Raw genomic sequence first — 19889 nt, 5'->3', positions numbered from 1 at the left:
AAGCAGTGATGATGTGAAAAATGTGTAAGCCAATGGCAAGCATTCAGAAATCATCTTTTAATTGATCAAGCTGATTGAAACTTGGTTGGTTGCTATGTGTAATTGTACATCCTGTGCCCATGAATATCATTTATCAGCCTTGATCTCCATTACATGTTGCTTTTTTATTATGTTGTTTGGATTACTGAAAACCTGTTCTATTGAATCCCATTTAAAATTATGTAGGTCCAGTTCTCTTACAAGGAGATCAATGTAGCAGTCCAAACCCTTCAAAACCCGCCCCACAAGGGACATAATACTCCGTGCCTAAGCTTCTCTCAATGAACACCAACAAAGAATCTGTTTTACTGACAGAAAATTTAAACTCTCTCAATGAATGCATGTAAACACTTTAACCATTAGGGCATTATTAAAGCCTCATAACTGCCCATCAACGTCTGCCATGATTATTACAATGGCACCACACAGTGCTGTTCACACATGATGATTATTATTATTATACAGAATTTATATAGCGCCAACAGTTTGCTCAGCGCTTTACAATATAACGGGAGACAATACAGCAACAACACAGTTCAATACAAGAGGGTTAGTAGGGCCCTGCTCCTTGGAGCTTACAATCTAAGAGAGAGGGGCTAGTGATACAAAAGGTAGTAACTGTGGGGGATGGACTGGTAGGAGGAGTAGAAGATTCCATTATTAGCTGAGGACAGGATAGGCTTCCCTGAAGAGATAGGTTTTCAGAGATCGCCTAAAAGTGAGCAGAGTAGGTGATAGTCTGATAAATTGGGGTAGAGAGTTCCAGAGGATGGAGGAAGCTCTGGAGAAGTCCTGGAGATGAGCATGGGAGGAGGCGACAAGGGAGCCAGGGAGCAGGAGGTCGTGCGAGGAGCAGAGAGTACGTTTTGGGTGATAATTGGAGACAAGATTGGTGATGTAATTTGGGGCAGAGTTATACAGTAAATGGCTTTATATGTTATTGGTAATGTTTTGAATTTTATCTGTTGGGCAATGGGAAGCCAGTGGAGGGATTGGCAGAGAGGGGTGGCAGATACAGAACGGTTAGTAAGGTGGATGAATCTGGCAGCAGCATGCATGATAGAGGAAATAACCTGTGATTTGGTAGGCCAATGAGGAGGGAGTTACAATAGTCAAGGCGAGACATAACAAGGGAATGAATAAGTTGCTTACTAGTTTCCGAGGTTAAGAACGGGTGTATCTTGGAGATATTGTGGAGGTGAAGTCTACAAGATTTGGACAGCGATTGGATTTGGGGCTGAAAGGACAGATAGGAGTCTAGGATTACACCTAGCACCCTGGCGTGAGGGGAGGAACTGATGGTTGTGTTATTGATCTTGATGGAGAAGTCAGGGGAGGGGGCATGGGCTGGAGGGAATATTAAGAGCTAAATTTTGGAAAGATTGAGTTTGTGGAAGTGGAGTGACATCCATGCCGATATATCACTTAGTAAGTTAGTAATGCGAGAGGAGACTAAAGGGGTGAGGTGAGGAGTAGAAAGATACATTTGTGTGTCATCAGCAGAGATGGTACTTAAAGCCATGGGAGTTTCTCAATTTACCAAGGGAGGAGGCGTAGATGGAGAAGAGTAGAGGTCAAAGGACAGAACCTTGAGGGACCCCTACAGAAAGAGGGAGAGGGGAGGAGGAGCCAGAGTTATAGGTAATGCTGAAGGAGCACTGCAATAGGTTAGAGGAGAACCAGGAGAGAGCAGAGTCTCGGAGGCCAAGAGAGTGGAGTTTTTTGAGGAGGAGGGGATGGTCAACAGTATCAAAAGCCGCAGAGAGGTCAAGTAGTAAGAGTATGGAGTAGTGGCCATTGGTTTTAGCAGTTAGTAGATCATTAGTGAGCAGTAGCATTGTGTTGTCACAAAAAAACAATGGATTTCTCAGCACAGTTACCAGCCAGCCTGCAACACAACCAAATTGGCCCTGTCTAACAGTTTGTGTCAAAAACACACATTTGCACATACATGCATTAGCTGCAGTCCCACATCAAGGAGCCTCTATAGATTACGGTGCTAACTGTAAAAATTCCAGAGCCTCCACAGTGGGAGCATATATATCAATGGATAGGTTAAGGGCAGGTGTACCTGGAGGGAGCTCACCCCTCCTTAAAGACACAGGGATGGATGTGATGCCCAGCTATAGCAAAATGACAGCAAAGGTATCCAGTGTGTCCCTGCAGCCAATTCAGCCAACTGTACAAAAAATGGCAACTGTCCCAAACATTGTGTTGTGTTATGTTAAAAATTAAGCAGTGTGTCGCTTTCATGAGGCATCGACGCTTGTTAGCCACCTACAGTGATTTCAACTATAATGCTCTATAACTGCACCTTAACATCAACTAATGCATTTCTGGCATGTTAGTGAAGCATTTATAAAATGTTAGCTGAGCACGGGGGGGAGGCAGTGAAGGTTCCTATATCCCCGAATGCTCTGGGAAATAACAGAGAACTAGGACAGAGCAGTACAGTGCTGCAGTGTGGTAACACCATTCACTCCTATATGTGGGAAAAATCATAAAGCCAGCAATACTGACAGTGCCTGGCAGGAGCAGAGAATTATTGCCAGTGGCAAAGCTTTTTGTTTCAGCAAACGTGAGCTCAACCAAGCCAAATGTCAAAGAGATCAAAGAATACAAATCCATCTTGCAAATAATTCACTAAAATATTTACTATCACACCACAACCTAACCACACCTCAAAGAAGATAATTTTCTCTACATCACTTCCCCTTTGCCTGACTGCATTGTGCCAAGTGTAAAGTTTGGTGGAGGGGGGAATATGGTGTGGGGTTGTTTTTCAGGGGTTGGACTTGGCCCCTTAGTTCCAATGAAGGGAACTCTTAAGGCATCAGCATACCAAGACATTTTGGACAATTTCATACTCTCAACTTTGTGGTAACAGTTTTTGTACGGCCCCTTCCTGTTCCAACATGACTGCACACCAGTGTACAAAGCAAGGTCCATAAAGACATGGATGAGCAAGTTTGGGGTGGAGGAGCTTGACTGGCTTGCACAGAGCCCTGACCTCAACATGATAGAACACCTTTGGGATGAACTAGAGTGAAAACTGTAAGCCAGGCCTTCTCGTCCGACATCAGTGAGCTTCTGGAAGAATGGTCAAACATTCCCATAGGCACACTCCTAAACCTTGTGGACAGCCTTCCCAGAAGAGTTGAAGCTGTTATAGCTGCAAAGGGTGGACCAACTCAGTATTGAATGGTACGGACTAAGACTGGGATGCCATTAAAGTTCATGTGCGTGTAAAGGCAGGTGTCCCAATACTTTTGGCAATATAGTATATATATCTCAATCTGTCAGTGCCCCCATATACATGGACAACTGTGTGACCACAAGGGATGCACATAGTAAAGGTGGTGTAATTCAAAGAATCTTTGCTCCAAACAACTGTACCTGCACCACCTAATATTTCTACAAATCTTAGGTTTGCACTGAAGGTGGACTAATGTAGTAATGTGAAACAGATATGATAATTATTTTTAGCTCTTGTGGACATGAGCACCAAACAAAGATCCCCAAGTTCTCATGTGTTCAACAGTGAAGCTGTTTGGCACCTGGGCATCCTTCAAACCAAGCACAAGGGAGCAAAAAGCAGGTGCAGGGAAAATGCTTAAGATGTCTTGCTTTGGACCCATATGCACAGGCCCAACAGAGCTAACTGTAGAGATGGCTTTGCCTCTTTTTTTTATGTACACGTGTCTAAAAGCTTTACTGTATGTGTTGCTGGGAGCAACTACTTTTAATTTCATTTTAGAGTAAGTCTTTAAATCTAATCTTGAAGTTCATGTATCATCATGAAAAGCATTCCTAAAATCTGTAACGCAAACCAAGAATTACAAGATATAAATAAAAATATTTGCAAAGGATTAATGTGGCTGTCAACAACTACTGATTCTTTGAAAATGTCAGTAACTGGGATTAGCAGATTTCACAATGAACTATCACATTTCACTAAACTTTGGCAACCAACCAACCCCTCTGAGTTTGAGTTGAACAAATGCAGGAGCTTATGCTGTTTGTTGTATTCAGTTAGAAATCATTGTTGATTTGGTTATTTAAGTAAATAGTGAATTACAGCTAAATTTAAAATTTTATTGAATTTCTATGAAAATACTTTAGACATATAAATCTATTATATTAGTAATAAAAAATAATAATTACAATTGGAAAATGTGTACTAATATTATTAATGTACATAATTTAATACAGTTTTGTATTAAATATTTCATTTCTACTGTTAAAAAATGTTAATGGTTTTTAAATAAAATGTAGTATTAACATTATGTAAGCATCTAGGGCTGTCACTAAATGTTGGCTGTTGGCCACAGTTTGATTCTCACTAATCCATGTTAATCCAGGTCTGTCAGGAGTCAAAGGACTGGGAAAATTACATTCCAAGTAGCTCACTCCCAGTAGAACAAGCAACATATGGATGTCTTAATAATACAGTGATAGCAGATTTACCTTTACATATTAATGACTATGTAAATTTAGTTTGAACTAGACAAAATAAAGGCCCAGAGGTCTTGTTACTATGCACTAATATAACAAACCTGTAGTCAAGGTAAACCACAAGATTTAGAGTTAACATTGACAATAAATTACCAGTTCATGTTTTGATTATTCTGCTAATAGTTCTCAGCACCCCACCTGAACCCTATTCTAAGTAAAATGTTTTGTTGGTAGCATGAGAGAAAAGGCACATCACCCTCCACATCCTCAATTGTAGTGTTCTGGGCTTAAATGACCTACTTCTAGGTTGGAATACTGCTCCATGGGAGGAATGAGGTTACCTAAATCCATGAAAAAAATGACAATCCTTCTTATCTTTAGTGCAATGAGTGTGAATAATTTTTCTTTATATGTTTATTTTTTATTTTTACTTATTTGTTTAGTGCCAAGGCTGTGTACAATATGTTTGTTTTAACTGTGAGTTTTTTGAGGGTGAACAAATTTAACTGGCATCTGATGTTATTTCAGCCATGGGGCTGTATCCACTTGTAACACTTACACATGCGGGTTCTAGCACACACGTTTTGGAACTATTTGTAAACTAACTCAATAAAATCTCACGTAAGATTTAGCATGTTAATCTTGTAACTATCCTCCCACCTGAGCAGTGTAGGATAACTCCAGGAAGGCATGGGAGCTAACATTTAACATGGGTGAGTCCTTGGTTTTATATGGAGTAAAATAAACAGTTGGGTACCAATCACTTTAAAATACCCAAAACAAGCAACATATCCCAGGTCTTCTAAAAGCAACATAACTGTTATGGGTCTTTTATAAGCATCCTTCTAATAGCAATTGACCCATTGACCATGTGTAAGCAGTAACAGGTACCTCAAAACATTGATTAAAAGATTAGCCCTCATGCAATGTCTACTGGCAGCAGCTTTTTCCAAGCCCTCAAGGACACTTTAGGATAGCAGACATTTCTGCAGTTGCTCAATACAGGCAGCTATCTTCCTGATTCATCTAAGAGGCCCCATACAGGTATCTTCCTGATTTGTTAAGAAATGCTCCACACAAGTGGTCATCTCTTACCCTAACTTTTTATTGGATGTATCATCCAGAAAGGCAGCTTACATTTCTTAGGCCTCAGCACAAGGCCAAAGAAGAGAAGACCTCTTCACAATATTATCTTCATCAAGTAAAAGCCCAGGAGGGGAGAACATTTCTATAAGGTTGCTCCAAATATTTATCCTGTCCCTTCAGCTCACATCACTGGACTAAAACCTTCAGAGATTGTCCAGGGCAGATAAATATTCATAAATAATACATTGGTACTTCTCACATTAACTACTGGAGACAACTCAACAGTAGTGCGACGAAATAATCACTGTCCAGACCTTGGGAGGAACCTAGTGAACACAGAAAATGTAAACAAAGGTCACTATCTAGTGACACTCCAGTTTAAGACAGGGTCTCTACAATGCCATTAAAGTTATCATACAGTACATTTTTTAAACATTATTTAAATTTTTTAAATCTTTAAATTATATAAAAATAATACCTAGTGGCCCTGCCTTAATCTTCAGACACTTCTAGTTATGCATTTCTCAGTTGTGCTGTTACCCTGTCACATACTGTATGTTCCCAATGGAGACTACAAGTGGATGTTTCTATATATATTACTCAAACATGACCCACTGTTGTTACCATCAGGAAACCCGACCTGAGAAACGCCATGCAGTCAAAGAGTGCATATACACAAGAATTGGCCAAAGAGAGGCTACAGAATATAATGAAGATGAAACAAAGGATGAAAAAAACGCAACTTCGGGAAAAAGAAAAATCATCCTTTGCAGTGGGGTTCCACCTGCACTGCAAAGCTTACATGCTAGTTTTTATGTTTAGAGATAACCAGGGCTTTTTTTCAGCTGGAACTTCGTGGCGTATCACCACCTCTGGCTCAGGTTTTCTGCTTCCTGCTCACAGCTATCACTTGTAAACACAAAAGTCTGGCTTTTGTGTTTACAGGAAACAGCTTGTTTCCCAACGGCTCCTACAGATCTGATCTCTTGAGTGGCTCCCACTGAGTGCAGGATGGGGACAAGGGAGATGCAGGTGATCGGGGTGCAGTGCGGATACTGACACCCCTACTGGATGTGAGAACGTCTGCTAGAGCTGACTGAATGCTTCAAATATGGCAACACATGTAAGACATGTGGAAGATGGTGGAGCTTTTAAGAAGGGGGGAGAAGATGGGGGCGAGGGCTGCATGCAGAGGTCAGAGCTTAAGAGGGGCAACATTGAGAGCTGGATGGGGGATGAAAAGGTAAGCAGCTGTGGAAGAAGGCTGAACTTTGCACTCTGTGTGCACCCCCCCCCCAACTCTGTACATAAAGCACTCCTGGTATTTAATGTCCCATTAAGACCCTCTTACTGTGAAATTTGACCACACCCACTATTTGATGCCATTTGGCAGATAAGTGTGTGGGGAAAGGGGTTTTGGTAGTCATGATTGAGTTCCTGCACCTATTTTCTGAGGAAAAAAAAGCCCCGCCTGTTACATAGACTCTTACTTACCTTATCCCATGCTCAACCAGCAGCCAGTGCTCTTTTCCACCCCCTTGACCCCCTTGACACTCCAGCTTGTGGGCAGTCCCCCTGTGTCCTCATGTAGAATGCAGGGCTAATGTTAGGGCTTATGTTTACTTTACAGGGCTTCATTGGTGCCTAGGGGTGGAACTATATTGAGGAGTTATTCAAACTTTAGATAGGAGGACTCAAATAAGAAAATGGTTACTATACTGGGGCCAGATAAAATGTCTGCAAATCCATAATGACAAATGACAGTGGCCGTACAATCAAAAAAAACACACATACAGTAATTAATGCAGCTCTGTATTTATAATATATCATGGTGGGGGCAAAGAAGTCCTTGCCATTGAATAATTCCTTGGTTTTGTTTTTATGCTGTATGCTGATTTTCCTAAAAAAATATTTATGTACTTCCTTTCAGCTCCCCTCCCCAGTCTCACATGTCCTCTATTTCCCTATATGTGTCTGTGTTGTCAATCATAGTGTTCATATGCTCATTCAATGATGAGAATTCTGCCTGCCAACACACCCTCCCACAAATCCAATCACTGGGAAGATGACTGTAGTGTTGTTTCTCCTCCTCCAGCACTTATGCAGCTGAGAACAGAGGGTATATTTTTAAATCTATATATACATGTTTTGCCTTCTGTTTCTATTTTAGACTGAATGAGTTGTTTTACAAGGTGAGGGTTTGGTATCACATTAAGTTGTAACCCCAAGTGAAACAAGATCTCCAATGAGGATACAAAAAGAAAAAAAAAGGCTTTCCCATACTAAAAAAACTGCGATTTCACTCTTCTCTGTGTCCTCTTTGAAGACTTCAATAACTTCTTATCATAGTGACATGCTGATGAGGCCCTTTGTCTTTATCTGGCCCTTGTGGCACTATTTCTACAACTTACACATGGCACTATTACTCTCGCCAGTGATACCAACAGTGGGGAGTGAATCCTCCTTTTGACACCAATAGTGAGGAACTATTCCTTTCACTGATACCACCAATGTTTCATTATTATTCCCACTGACACCAACAATGAGAAACTATTCCCCCTAATGGTACCAATGATAGGGCACAATTCCTCCTCCTACTGACCACAAGTGATATGTACTTTTTTTTTTACTTCTAATGACCACCAAACCTACATCTTGTTTATTCCCGCCAATGTCAGGACATTTTCTACTCCCACTGGCCACAGTTCAACCCACTGAAGTTTGAAGGACAATAACCTGGCCTTTGTTTAGAAAGTTTGGAGACCCCCGATTTAAAGTAAATTTTTCCTAAAAGTGTGTAGACTGTCATTGCTTCAATATTGCACTCTGCTGGAAGAAGTACGCAGGTCAGGGAAGATAGGGTGAAGTCAAGATCTAGCTGCATACTAGTTGCACAGCGTGGGAAGTCAGCAGTGGCAGCCTCCATATCTCTCTAACTGTTCAAACAGACTCTGACACATGTATACGGACTGATTTATACACTAACAGACAAGCTAAGACAGCACTGACAAATACTATAGGGTTCTAAGCTTTAGCAGTTATTAAAATTATGTTCTTTACAAAAGTTGTGTGTCTACAGGCCCCATTCATGACACTGCAGCTCTGATGTTAAGTTTACGTAACCTGAAATAACAGCCAATACATATAGCCAATACATATATGAAACAGAGTGCTCTATATGCGGTAGGCAATGTATGCAAATTAAATGTTATGGCTATAAATGAATTTATACATTACCGTTTTCTTAGGTTTATCTCTGGAAAGAAGCTCCTGGCTTACATCTTGTCCCTGAGATGTGCTTCTAAGTGACAACCCACATCAGCTACTTATGTCAACTGTTTGACTTCATTCTTATCTCTGACCTGGCAAGCTAATCAGCCATTTAAGTACTGCTCTTAAGATTTAGCTTAATTTAATTCCATAATGCAACGGACTAGATAAAAGAAGCCTGTTTATATTTTGTACAGAAGGCTTGGCTATTTATATATTAAGACAGCATCATTAAAATGACCTACCTTTATTACAGTTATATTATAAAAGTTATCTATAGACATAAAGGGGTTTATTTACTAAAGCTGGAGAGTCCAAAATCAGACTCCCTTCTGCATAGAAACCAATCAGCTTCCAGGTTTCATTGCCAAAGCTTCATTGAACAAGCTGAGGTTAGAAGCTGATTGGTTTCTATGCAGAAGGGAGTCTGATTTTGGACTCTCCAGCTTTAGTAAATAAACTCCAAAAAGTCTATATGCAATAAGGAAGCCATGCAAATAGTTGCTTGCATGTGTGCATTCATGTTTTAATACTCTTAGAGTCCATTTATACTTGTATGTGAACTAAAAGGAATAGGGTGAAGCTGTGTTCACTTTAAATATCCATGTCATGTGAGGGAAACAGGGTTTTTTTGCTAGGTTAACATATATTTTGCTTGGTGAGCAGCCCCTGTTTCCCTGGTAAATTAACCACATTGCCTGTCTGACACCAGCTTTTACTCTCAGCCTTACATTGCCTAGCTACCACCAGCCCTCACTATATTGTGTCTATAGACTAAAATATTAGCAATTTGGTTTATTTCCATGTTGCTGTGCACTTGGCAGTTGTCACCACTGAGAGGTAAGGTAGGTCCCTGCTTAGGAGTCATATATAAAACATCTTAAATCCCTGTGAAGGTGTCTCTAGTGATGAGTAGTCAATACTTAAAAGAGAAGTATGGGGTTGTTTTTTTTTCCCCCATTATACTTACCAGTCCGATGCTTCATCTGTCCCCCACCGGCTCTAATAGTGAGAACTCAGCGATCACATAACCACCGATCGCTGAGTTCTCCTCTCCGGTCTGAGCAGAGAGCAGGACTGTTAGTCACCACTGTCTGCTCAGCCCCCGCATGCTCACTGGAGCGCTGGGCTGTGGAGGGGGAGGGAAGGGCATTTTGCTGAGAGGCTGAGCCAGGTGCTGCTCCAGATTCTATGGTGGATACCAACTGTGAAGTCGGCATCTTTCCCCAGTCTGGACAGGCCGAGTGATGTCATCCGACAGCGGACTTCAGACCGCTGTCAGCTGAGAACGGGTCACAGGTGTACAGAATGAACTGCACTTCTGTGATCTACATGAGAAGTACAGCCAAAAGAGCTTTAAATTCCATGCCTCAGAGTAAATCCCTGCCTACCATTGGTGGCATGAAGGATCCTCACTTAACCACAGTAGATGGAAAATGTAATGAATTAACAACTTTTAATGGAAATAAACAATCTGTAGCACCTCTGTATCTCTGGAAGGAATTCTAACATTCCCTTACTCTATTCAAAGTGATGAAAAAAGTTTTGCCTATAGTTCTACCTTAACCAATATGATCTCACCAGCTTTAAGACCACTGCCAAAGCTCCAACCACTATGGCTACCCATGATTTATTCAGAAAACAAAAATCAGGTCAGAAAGAAAGGACTCCTGGAGAAGAGCTTCATCAGGTCAAAATTTTTGTGTAATACTTGTGAGCGGTGATGTGGGTAACAGAGGCCACGCACATTCGAATTTCTTACCATATATATAAGTTGAAAATATTACTCAGGGGAGGATATACTTACCGAATCTGCCAATCCTTGGAGCGCAACACTGGTCCCTGCTGCTTCTGCCCCCCGGCATGCTAGCGGTCTTGAAAATAGACTGTTCCTGAAATCATCACGCCAATAGACCGGCTCCAAGCACGACCAAATAACCGTTGTTAAAATCCATTTTTCCCCTATGTCTCATATCTTGGAATATGAGAGACTAACATAAAAACCGGACATATCGTCAGATTGGCCACGAGAAGGCGAACAGTTTGGTAGGTCACTTGTGTTGTCTCGAATACATAGGAAAACAGAAAAATAGATCTCGTGAACCGTTCAGTGTATAATTTCATAATTCATATCTAATCAATCCTCAGACATGTCTGCATAATAATCTACCTGCGGGTAGAATGTCACTTATGCAGATGGAAAGTTATAGGCCAAAATATGTTATGGGAGATTTTGGCTCTAGTTGAGGTATCCGCCCATACCTACACGCCCTAAACGGGGTATTGGTTCTTGACTTCAGAGACACCCCTTGCTGGGGAACTACCAAATAGGCTGTCAGGCCTAAGAATTGTGAGTTGAAGACATCTCCCATTGTAACATCAATACCACCTGGGGAGACCTGTGCCCTTTTGCTCTGAAACTTGGATCTGCTAACCCAGGACTTTAGCAAGTACCTTAACCTTTTCACCTCTCTCTGATATCTCTTTGCTGTGCTGTTAGTCTCTCTATATTTATATATATATCTTAGTTACATCTTTTTCTGTAAATATTTTTATTGCACCCGTTTGACCTTTTAGTAATAAATCTTTCCTTCTGAAAGTGTTGAACTGTTTCTATAGCGCTTTATTGCAATTTATGAATTCCTGCCTCTAAAGAGAAAGCTACTGTGTTTGTTTAACCCTCTGCATAACCGTGTTATACAGACGATTACCTCAACCATTATAGTGTTATAACTGATATCGCCGAGTTTCCTCTTTCTCTGTACAAAAAGGAGGTGGTGGCAGTGTGAAGGGTTAATTGCATAATTAACCTGACCCAGTAACAATCACTCAGGCTGCCAGAACATCGATTGTGGTCCAAGTAGCTGGAAAATTGTTGCGCAGAGTGCAGCTCTGTGTGGCATTGTTACGCACGTGACATCGCAGTTTTAGATCGGCTAGTACTTCGGTCACAAGTTTGGTGAGAAGGTCTGGGGTCTGACGCCACGATTGTGACACTGGGTACCAAGAGAACTTTCCACTGTTGACTGGCACAGAAGTGATGTGCATACTCGTCTGCGGAAAAATGGGCCTGGTTTGATCACTAATGGTGTCCTGTTTCTCCAGGACAATGCACAAGCTCATACTGCTCACCACACTATGAGCACATTACAGCAACTCGGCTGGGAGATATTTCAACATCCCCCTTACAGCCCGGACCTCGCTTTGAGTGATTTCCACCTGTTTTGACCCCTAAAAGATTTCCTTGGAGGTCAGCATTTCAGCACTGATTACGAAGTGAAGCAGGCTATCCCAGGATGGTTCAGGCGTAAAGACAAATCTTTCTATGATGAAGCTTTCCATGCAATAGTTGAACGCTGGGATAAGTGTATACATGTAGCAGGGGAGTATGTCAAAAAATACATGCAGTTTCCATTGAAATTTTTTGTTTTATTATATAAACTCAAAAGTCCCAGTTTGACTTGAACTAACTTGTATTAACATCCATTGTAGAAAACAGTCCATAAAAGGTCTCTGTCCATAAGCTTGCACTGTTGACTGACAGAGAGCTTAGATGAGTTATCACAACCAAGAGCTAGGTTTGTATGGAGCCAATGCACCAACCCAGAAATCTGTGTGAGTGGATAACTGGGAGAGTCAGAGAAACTCCAGTTAGTCACGAATGACAGCTTTATTAATCAAAATGTATCCACTTATAAGTAAAAAGCTGTATTTGCCCAGGGAGTGAGCCACAGATGGAAAAACATTAATCCTACTCCTGGCTGGGGAGATAGAAAGGAAAGCCACAAGGGGATCCACTGAGAGATGCACAGCTGAAGGGGAGCCATGCTACAGCTGATAGTAAACAGTAACACTACCACCTAATGTGCAACAAAGGGCAGCAAAAGAGTCAAATATATCTAACCCCCTAAATCTATACTGCCCAAAAAATGCACTGAAGTGGCTATGTTAGGCCCAAGGCTGCCTGAAGGGCACCACCCAGACCTGGCCAGACCAAAACAGATAACAAGATGTCGTGTGAAGGTAGAATTAAGTCAAATGTGGGGGCAGCCTTTGGGTTGTTTCTTCTGCTGGCAGTCATTGGGACCCTTTTGACTTTGGTGCACTTTAAGGATGTGTAAGAGGCCTGCATTCAGCTAAGGTACTTTAGGAATGTTGGTGTAGTCCTTGGTTTGGTTGAAGAATTGTGGAGAAGACAAAAATATAAGGATGGTAGATCAACTGTAAGGACAGTCTAAAAAGAAAACATAGTTTTTTCTTCAATAGGCATTCATGTGCAGTACCACTGCTAGTTACTTAAAGTGAGTCTATGTACGTCTGTAGGACATATGGTGATTATCCAACTTCTGGAGAATTCAGTTCCTGCCAATAGTATAGAAAGTGGGTTAAAAACCCTCTCACCTGTCCTCCAGTGAAGTGTTAGTTGTGGAGGTAGGTGGGATCCCCCATTGATCTCTTTCTAAGTCTAAGGTGAACAGCATTGTGGATCATGATAAGCAGTTTCACTGCCTCAGGTAGTTCAGCAGCAGTAAAGCAGATGGTGTGTTTGTATCCCTGCCCTCCAGTGGCATTAACTGAAGTGCAGGTTTTACCCTTCGCTAAGATCCTGACGGTTGGGCACACTGCCATGGAAGTCCACACTCTGCTTTGCCCCTGTGCCAACTGCTTCAACCCTCTACAGGACTACATTTCCAAACACGTAATTTGCAGCTGTGTCATCCATTTTTCTGCTTGCAAATGACCATCTGTGCTGTGGTTGGCGTTGCTTCTGTTGAGTTTCCCATTTTACTAACACCATGCTCCTAGGATATAATTTGGGTCTTTTGTTCCTTTCAATACAGTTTTCATTTAAAGAAATATATTTTTTAAAATATATTTCTTTAAATATATTCTTCAAATTTTTTTAGCATATAAAAAAGTAATTTTAACATATATTTTTACATATATTTGTAAATGCATTACAAGAATGTAGATTTGTATTTTTAAAGACATACAATATATTTGAAATGTATGTTTAATAATATTTTTCACATAATTTGTAATAAAAACGCATTTCAACATGCAGTATATATATATATATATATATATATATATATATATACAGTTGTGTTCAAAATAATAGCAGTGTGTTGAAAAAAGTGAATAAAGCTCAAAATCCTTCTAATAGCTTTTATTTCCATACACACAAATGCATTGGGAACACTACACATTCTATTCCAAATCAAAACATGAAGAAAAATATATCACATTTGTGTTGTTCCTCTAAAACAACTGAAGAAAAGTGAACATTAGACTGTTCAAAAAAACAGCAGTGTTTGTATTCTTTACAAACTCAAACATTCACTATATAAACTATACACTAAAAAATGTTAGAAGATTTTGCTTTCCTTTGAATCACTTAATTAATATTTAGTTGTATAAGCACTGTTTCTGAGAACTGCTGTACATCTGTGTTGCATGGAGTCAACCAACTTCTGGCACCTGTGAACAGGTATTCCAGCCCAGGATGATTGGGCTACATTCCACAGATCTTCTCTATTTCTTGGTTTTGCCTCAGAAACTGCATTTTTGATGTCACCCCACACGTTTTCTATTGGATTAAGATTCGGGGATTGGGCTGGTCACTCCATAACGTAAATCTTGTTGGTCTGGAACCAAGATGTTGTACGTTTACTGGTGTGTTTGGGGTCGTTGTCTTGTTGGAACACCCATTTCAAGGGCATTTCCTCTTCAGCATAAGGCAGCATGACCTCTTCAAGTATTCTGATGTATTCAAACTGATCCATAATCCCTGGTATGCGATAAATAGGCCCAACACCGTAGTATGAGAAACATCCCCATATCATGATGCTTGCGCAACCATGCTTCACTGTCTTCACAGTGTACTATGGCTTGAATTTAGTGTTTGGGGGTTGTCTGACAAACTGTCTCCGGCCACTAGACCTAAAAAGAACAATCTTACTTTCATCAGTCCACAAAATGTTGCACCATTTCTCTTTAGGCCAGTCAATGTGCTCTTTGGCAAATTGTAACCTCTTCAGCACATGTCTTTTTTTCAACAGTGGGACTTTGCGGGGCTTCTTGCAGATAGCTTGGCTTCACATAGGCGTCTTCTAATTGTAACAGTACTCACAGGGAACTTTACACCTTTTTTGATCTTCCTGGAGCTGATTGTTGGCTGAGTCCTTGCCATTTTGGCTATTCTTCTATCCATTCAAATGGTAGTTTTTCGCTTTCTTCCACGTCTTTCAGGTTTTGGTTGCCATTTTAAAGCATTTGCGATCATTTTAGCTGAGCAGCCTATCATTTTCTGCACTTCTTTATATGTTTTCCCCTCTCCAATCAACTTTTTAATCAAGGTACACTGTCCTTCTGAACAATATCTGGAACGACCTATTTTCCTCAGAATTTCAGAGAGAAATGCACTGTAACCAGCATGTACAACATTTGCTGCCTTCCTTCCTTAAATAAGGGCAATAATTGCCACCTGTTTTTCAAAGAATGAATGACCTCACTAATAGAAGTCCACACTGCTATTATTTTGAACATGCCCCTTTCAATTAGTGATTCAATTACACAGAATCAGTAGCATGCATGTCATGACTGTTGGGTCTGTTGGATTTCTATTACCCTACTACACCTGCTAGTAAATTATTTGACATGTAGAAATATCATTTCTACCAAAAACAGTGATTGGTCAGGTTAGTGATGTCTGACTGCTATTATTTTGAACACAACTGTATATATATAAGAGTACAATGAAAAGAGTGCAAAACAGGAGTCTGAAAACTGATGATGATGACCTTTGCCACAGGTCTGAATATCGAGAAGGAACATTGAGAGTGATAAGAAGTTAGCCATGAAATGTTTGTTGGTATGAGCAATCTACTAAGCACCGTCCTTACCCTAACATAGAGGAATGTGTGTAAATTTGGTGACCTAATAATTTTCTCCCTTCCACTTTGCAAAGAAATTTTTTTTTAAAGTAAAGTAAAGCTTAAAACACTCAGGGTCTTGGGCATGTTTGTGTTCTGTTTATATTTCTCACTTTTTTGCATATTGTTGTTCTTCTGCAGTTTTTATAAATAACATACCATGTTCTGATCCCTTTTTTTGTAATTTTTCTGCATTATATTGAACAATATGAGGTTATTATTTTTCTGTAGTATACTAATATGTAGTGGCGGTTTCAAGCCACTACATCGTGTTTACTATTGTGATATGGTTTCTTCCTCTGTCTTCCCCTTCTATTTAGTGCTAGTCGGAGCAGTCCTAGCTAGACCCTCCCCATTTCTTCCTTGTTCCCTCAGTCAGTGTTAGTTATTCACAGAGACAGGGCTAAATAAAGCATTTGTCTTCTTACACTTCAAAAGACTGGAAATACATTATCTGTGCTGAAATTGGCTTAAGTGTTGGATTACACTTTTGTGTCTTATAGAAGAGTTAAGCTGCCTGTGGATGGCATCAAGTCAGCAGGTGACCATACTGTCTAGACAGACTGGGTCTAAAGAGGTATGTTAATGCATAAAGTGGCATTTGAAACAGAACAGACAAAAAAGTAACTTTTTTTTATTTCACAGCATAACCAATGGGCCAAAGATAATATACATACATTCTACATAGTATGATAGATTTTTTAATAAATGATTTAGAATAGTCTCCCCCTTTTTTTTTTACTTATGTTACTAGTGGAGGACCATGAACTGAGCACCAGGTTTTTGGAGTAGAGTTAGTACGGGTGAGCTGGAGTTTGCTTTTCTGTTTAGAATATACACCCTGTTGCCACTTTCCTGCCCACTTTCAATGTCCCCGTGAGACTTTTAATAGTCTGCTAATTCACAGAGGTGGTGGAATGTAGCCCTGTAAGAAAGAGAGTGGTCCTAAAAATTTTGAAACAGTCCTCTAACTTATCTTTGTTCAGATATAGGTTGGGGGTATGTTAAAAGGGTATATTAAAGTGCATGTTTCTTCCCCAAGTAGATAGTAACGTCTTCAAGAGAACAGTGCTAATTATCTCAGCTGTGAATCTAAGAAAATGAAAAATTGTGAAGGAACAAGGGAGCGGTGCCACAGGAACAGGTGAGTAGTTTTAAGGCTCAACACTGGGTGGTTGCCCAGTTCTTCTGAACGCCTTTTCTCTTAGCAGGTGAAAATCAGCTTACAAATGTGCCTAAAGACACTTTTTGCAAACACATTTAGGCGCCTTTTGGTGTATTTAGGCGCATTAACCCGCCAGCGGAACTCCTGAGTGTAGCAGTATCAGAAGCGGTAACCCCGAGCTACACTCAGGATTACACTGCAGCAGTGCTCAGGGATCCCTGGATCACTTACCTTGTCCCGCGCTGTCCTCCCGCTGCATCCCTGGTCATGTCCTCCGGCCGATGCCGGCATCTTCCGGGTTCCGTTCCCGGTAATGGTACTGTATCAAACCATTTCACATACATTTTGTCCGTAGTGCTTTGTCCTGTGCCCTGCCTGCATTTTTACTGTTCTTTCTGCCTGGAAACTGAGAAATATCCATGGTGTCCAAAAAGCGTCCCTTTAGGTCAAAAGCGGTTTTAGACCAGCTAGAGAACAGCGTTAGTAAATTAGAATCGCTTGCAGAATTGAGTGATGATTCGTGGGGAAATTCATCATCAGACACTGAAAATTATTCTGCGACTAGGCTCAGTGATGTGCGAACTTGGCGCTATATTTCAAATTTCAGTGTTTTTGGTTTGATTACATTATTGAATAAAATGTATTATTATTATATTATTATTTTTTATGATTATTTATTTTATTAGAATTTATGATTTTGTGTTTCAAATTTTCGTATACCTGGGATGTTTACTAGACTCTTGTTCAGACAGATTTCAGTGAGTTATTCCTAAGAATTACAGGCCTACAATAAAAAAACAACAATTTTCCATTGAAAACAATGTACCGCTTTGAGCACAGAAATACTGACATAATCATATCGCTAGGGAGGTTAAGTGTTTGGGCTTTCATTCATTCTATTGGCCAGATTATTGCTTTATTTTTTGAATATTTCTTTAGTCAATGAAAGCTCAAGTGCTAAACGTACCTACTGTTTACATAGTTACATAGTACAACTGTTTAGGCCTGTTTACATGCGTGTAGCAGCCTCCTAGGTAGGTGCTAGGATTAGCAGAGCTTTTTTTTCAGCAGGAACGCAAGAGAACGCAGTTCCGGCACCTCCAGCACTGAATGTATGTAATGACAAGGTGTGCTGGAGGGTACATTGATGCTGGCTCCTGGGGGATCTATTGTCACTTGAGGGGATCTATTGTTAAGGGAGGGGTCTAATGTTGCTAGGGGGTTATAGTTGATGGGAGGCATCTACTGGTGAGGGAGGGATCTCTTGTATCTAGCTGCTAGGTCTAATGACGCTGACTACTAGAAGATCTATTGTTGCTGGTGGGGTCTTTGTTCTTTTGGGTTGATCTGTTGTTTGCTGGGGGTTGTTTTGTTTCAGGGGTCTGTTGTTGCTGTGGAAATCTACTGTTGCTGGTGGAGGATCGATTGTTGCTAGGGAGATCTATTGTTGGTGTGGTTGGGCTTATGTTGCAGACTGCAGGGGATCTATTTTTACTGTTTTTCTTCTTATCATTAACAAATTCCATGCAAATTGCTTAACAGCACAAAATGATACTTGGTTCCGTTTTCTATAAAAGGGGCGGTATTGGGAGGTGGATAGGGGGTAGAAGGAATGGATGGTGCTCAGAGCTGGGTAGGGGCAGAGACAAGGATGACTTGGAAAGGGGAGTACCTGCACCTATTCTCTGAGAAAAAAAGGCCAGAGGATTAGATATATAGGATTAGTTATGTTTTTGATAAATTTAATACATTATATCATAAATGCTTTTAGTAAATTTAGTTGTCATCCTGTGGGCAGAGTGGCTGTAATTATTGCTTGGTAAAAATATAGTTATCTCATTGTACTGAGTGAGTTGTGCTCATTTAGTGAAGTCTTCTCTGCTCTGTGTGCTCAGGTGCTGCTAGTCTGCACCACTGTATCCTGGATACTGCAGAAGCTTCTGGATGATAGATGTGGAGATATGCAGATGGCAGCATGAATATTATTTAATTTATTTTATTTATTTCAGGTACTTATATAGCGCCGTCAATTTACGCAGCACTTTACATATATATATTGTATATTCACATCAGTCCCTAACCCTCAAGGGGCGTACAATCTAAGGTCCCTAACCAACATTCATACATACACATACTCGGGCCAATTTAGACAGGATACAATTAGCCTACCAGCAAGTCTTTGGAGTGTGGGAGGAAACCGAAGTGCCCAGAGGACACTACATATGTAGTGGTGCTGATTGATAAATATAAATCCTCCGCATTGTGTAAAAAGAATGTTTGATCCTGACTTCTTTGAGCCTCCCCTTCTACTGTCCCTAAGCCATCTGCTGATAGTGCAGAGCTCTAGGAGTCACTCTCCAAATGATCGTCTCTTTTCTCCTGTTGGTCTGAGGATCCCAGTCATCTACCATATGCTGAGATTACAGGCTATAGGCACAGCGGGATAGCTTCATGGTCATAAACCCCAATTAGCCTGGGCCCAGTATGTCTGTGAGACTCTTACTTGGAGGTGATCGTAAAGCTATAAACCAGTCCTTCACTGGGCATGAAACACATTCCAGAATAGCCGAAAACAGACATCACATTTAAAACCCACTTTTCCATATAATTTCATATCTTAAGATAGAAAATAATTACAATGAAACAAAGCATATATTCGGATAGCTCAGTTTAATGTGAGTCACTTGATATCTTACACCCCTAGTTAAAGTCTACAGGAGAGCAGAAAGCCATATAGTTCTAGCTGAAATAGTAAGATATGGCATGTTTGATGTCTGGACATTCAGGATATCATTCTGCTTATTAATCTGCTAATGGCTAGGCTGCTACATGTACCTAGGGAAGGTTATTGACTAGAGATGAGCGAATTATTCAAAAATTCGGTTCGGCTGATTCGCCGAATTCGCCGAATAAATTCGCTTCGAGCCGAATATATTCGC

At 40.5% G+C, this 19889-nt stretch overlaps 1 protein-coding gene across 1 annotated transcript in view; it reads right to left on the bottom strand.

The window, feature by feature from the left end:
* CNGB3 (cyclic nucleotide gated channel subunit beta 3) overlaps positions 1–17241 on the bottom strand; it is a 209217-nt gene extending 191976 nt beyond the window's left edge. The window contains exon 1 of the mRNA XM_089679736.1: positions 17182–17241. Within this exon, the coding sequence (XP_089535862.1) occupies positions 17182–17241 (60 nt within the window). The remainder of the gene's footprint in view (positions 1–17181) is intronic.
* Between the last annotated feature and the right edge of the window lie 2648 nt (positions 17242–19889).

This window comes from Staurois parvus, unplaced genomic scaffold, assembly GCF_062004578.1.
Source record: "Staurois parvus isolate SC_StPar_1 unplaced genomic scaffold, SC_StPar_1.0 ptg000230l, whole genome shotgun sequence".
Classification (NCBI taxonomy): Eukaryota; Metazoa; Chordata; class Amphibia; order Anura; family Ranidae; genus Staurois; species Staurois parvus.
This window is presented reverse-complemented; position numbering and strand designations above follow the sequence as displayed.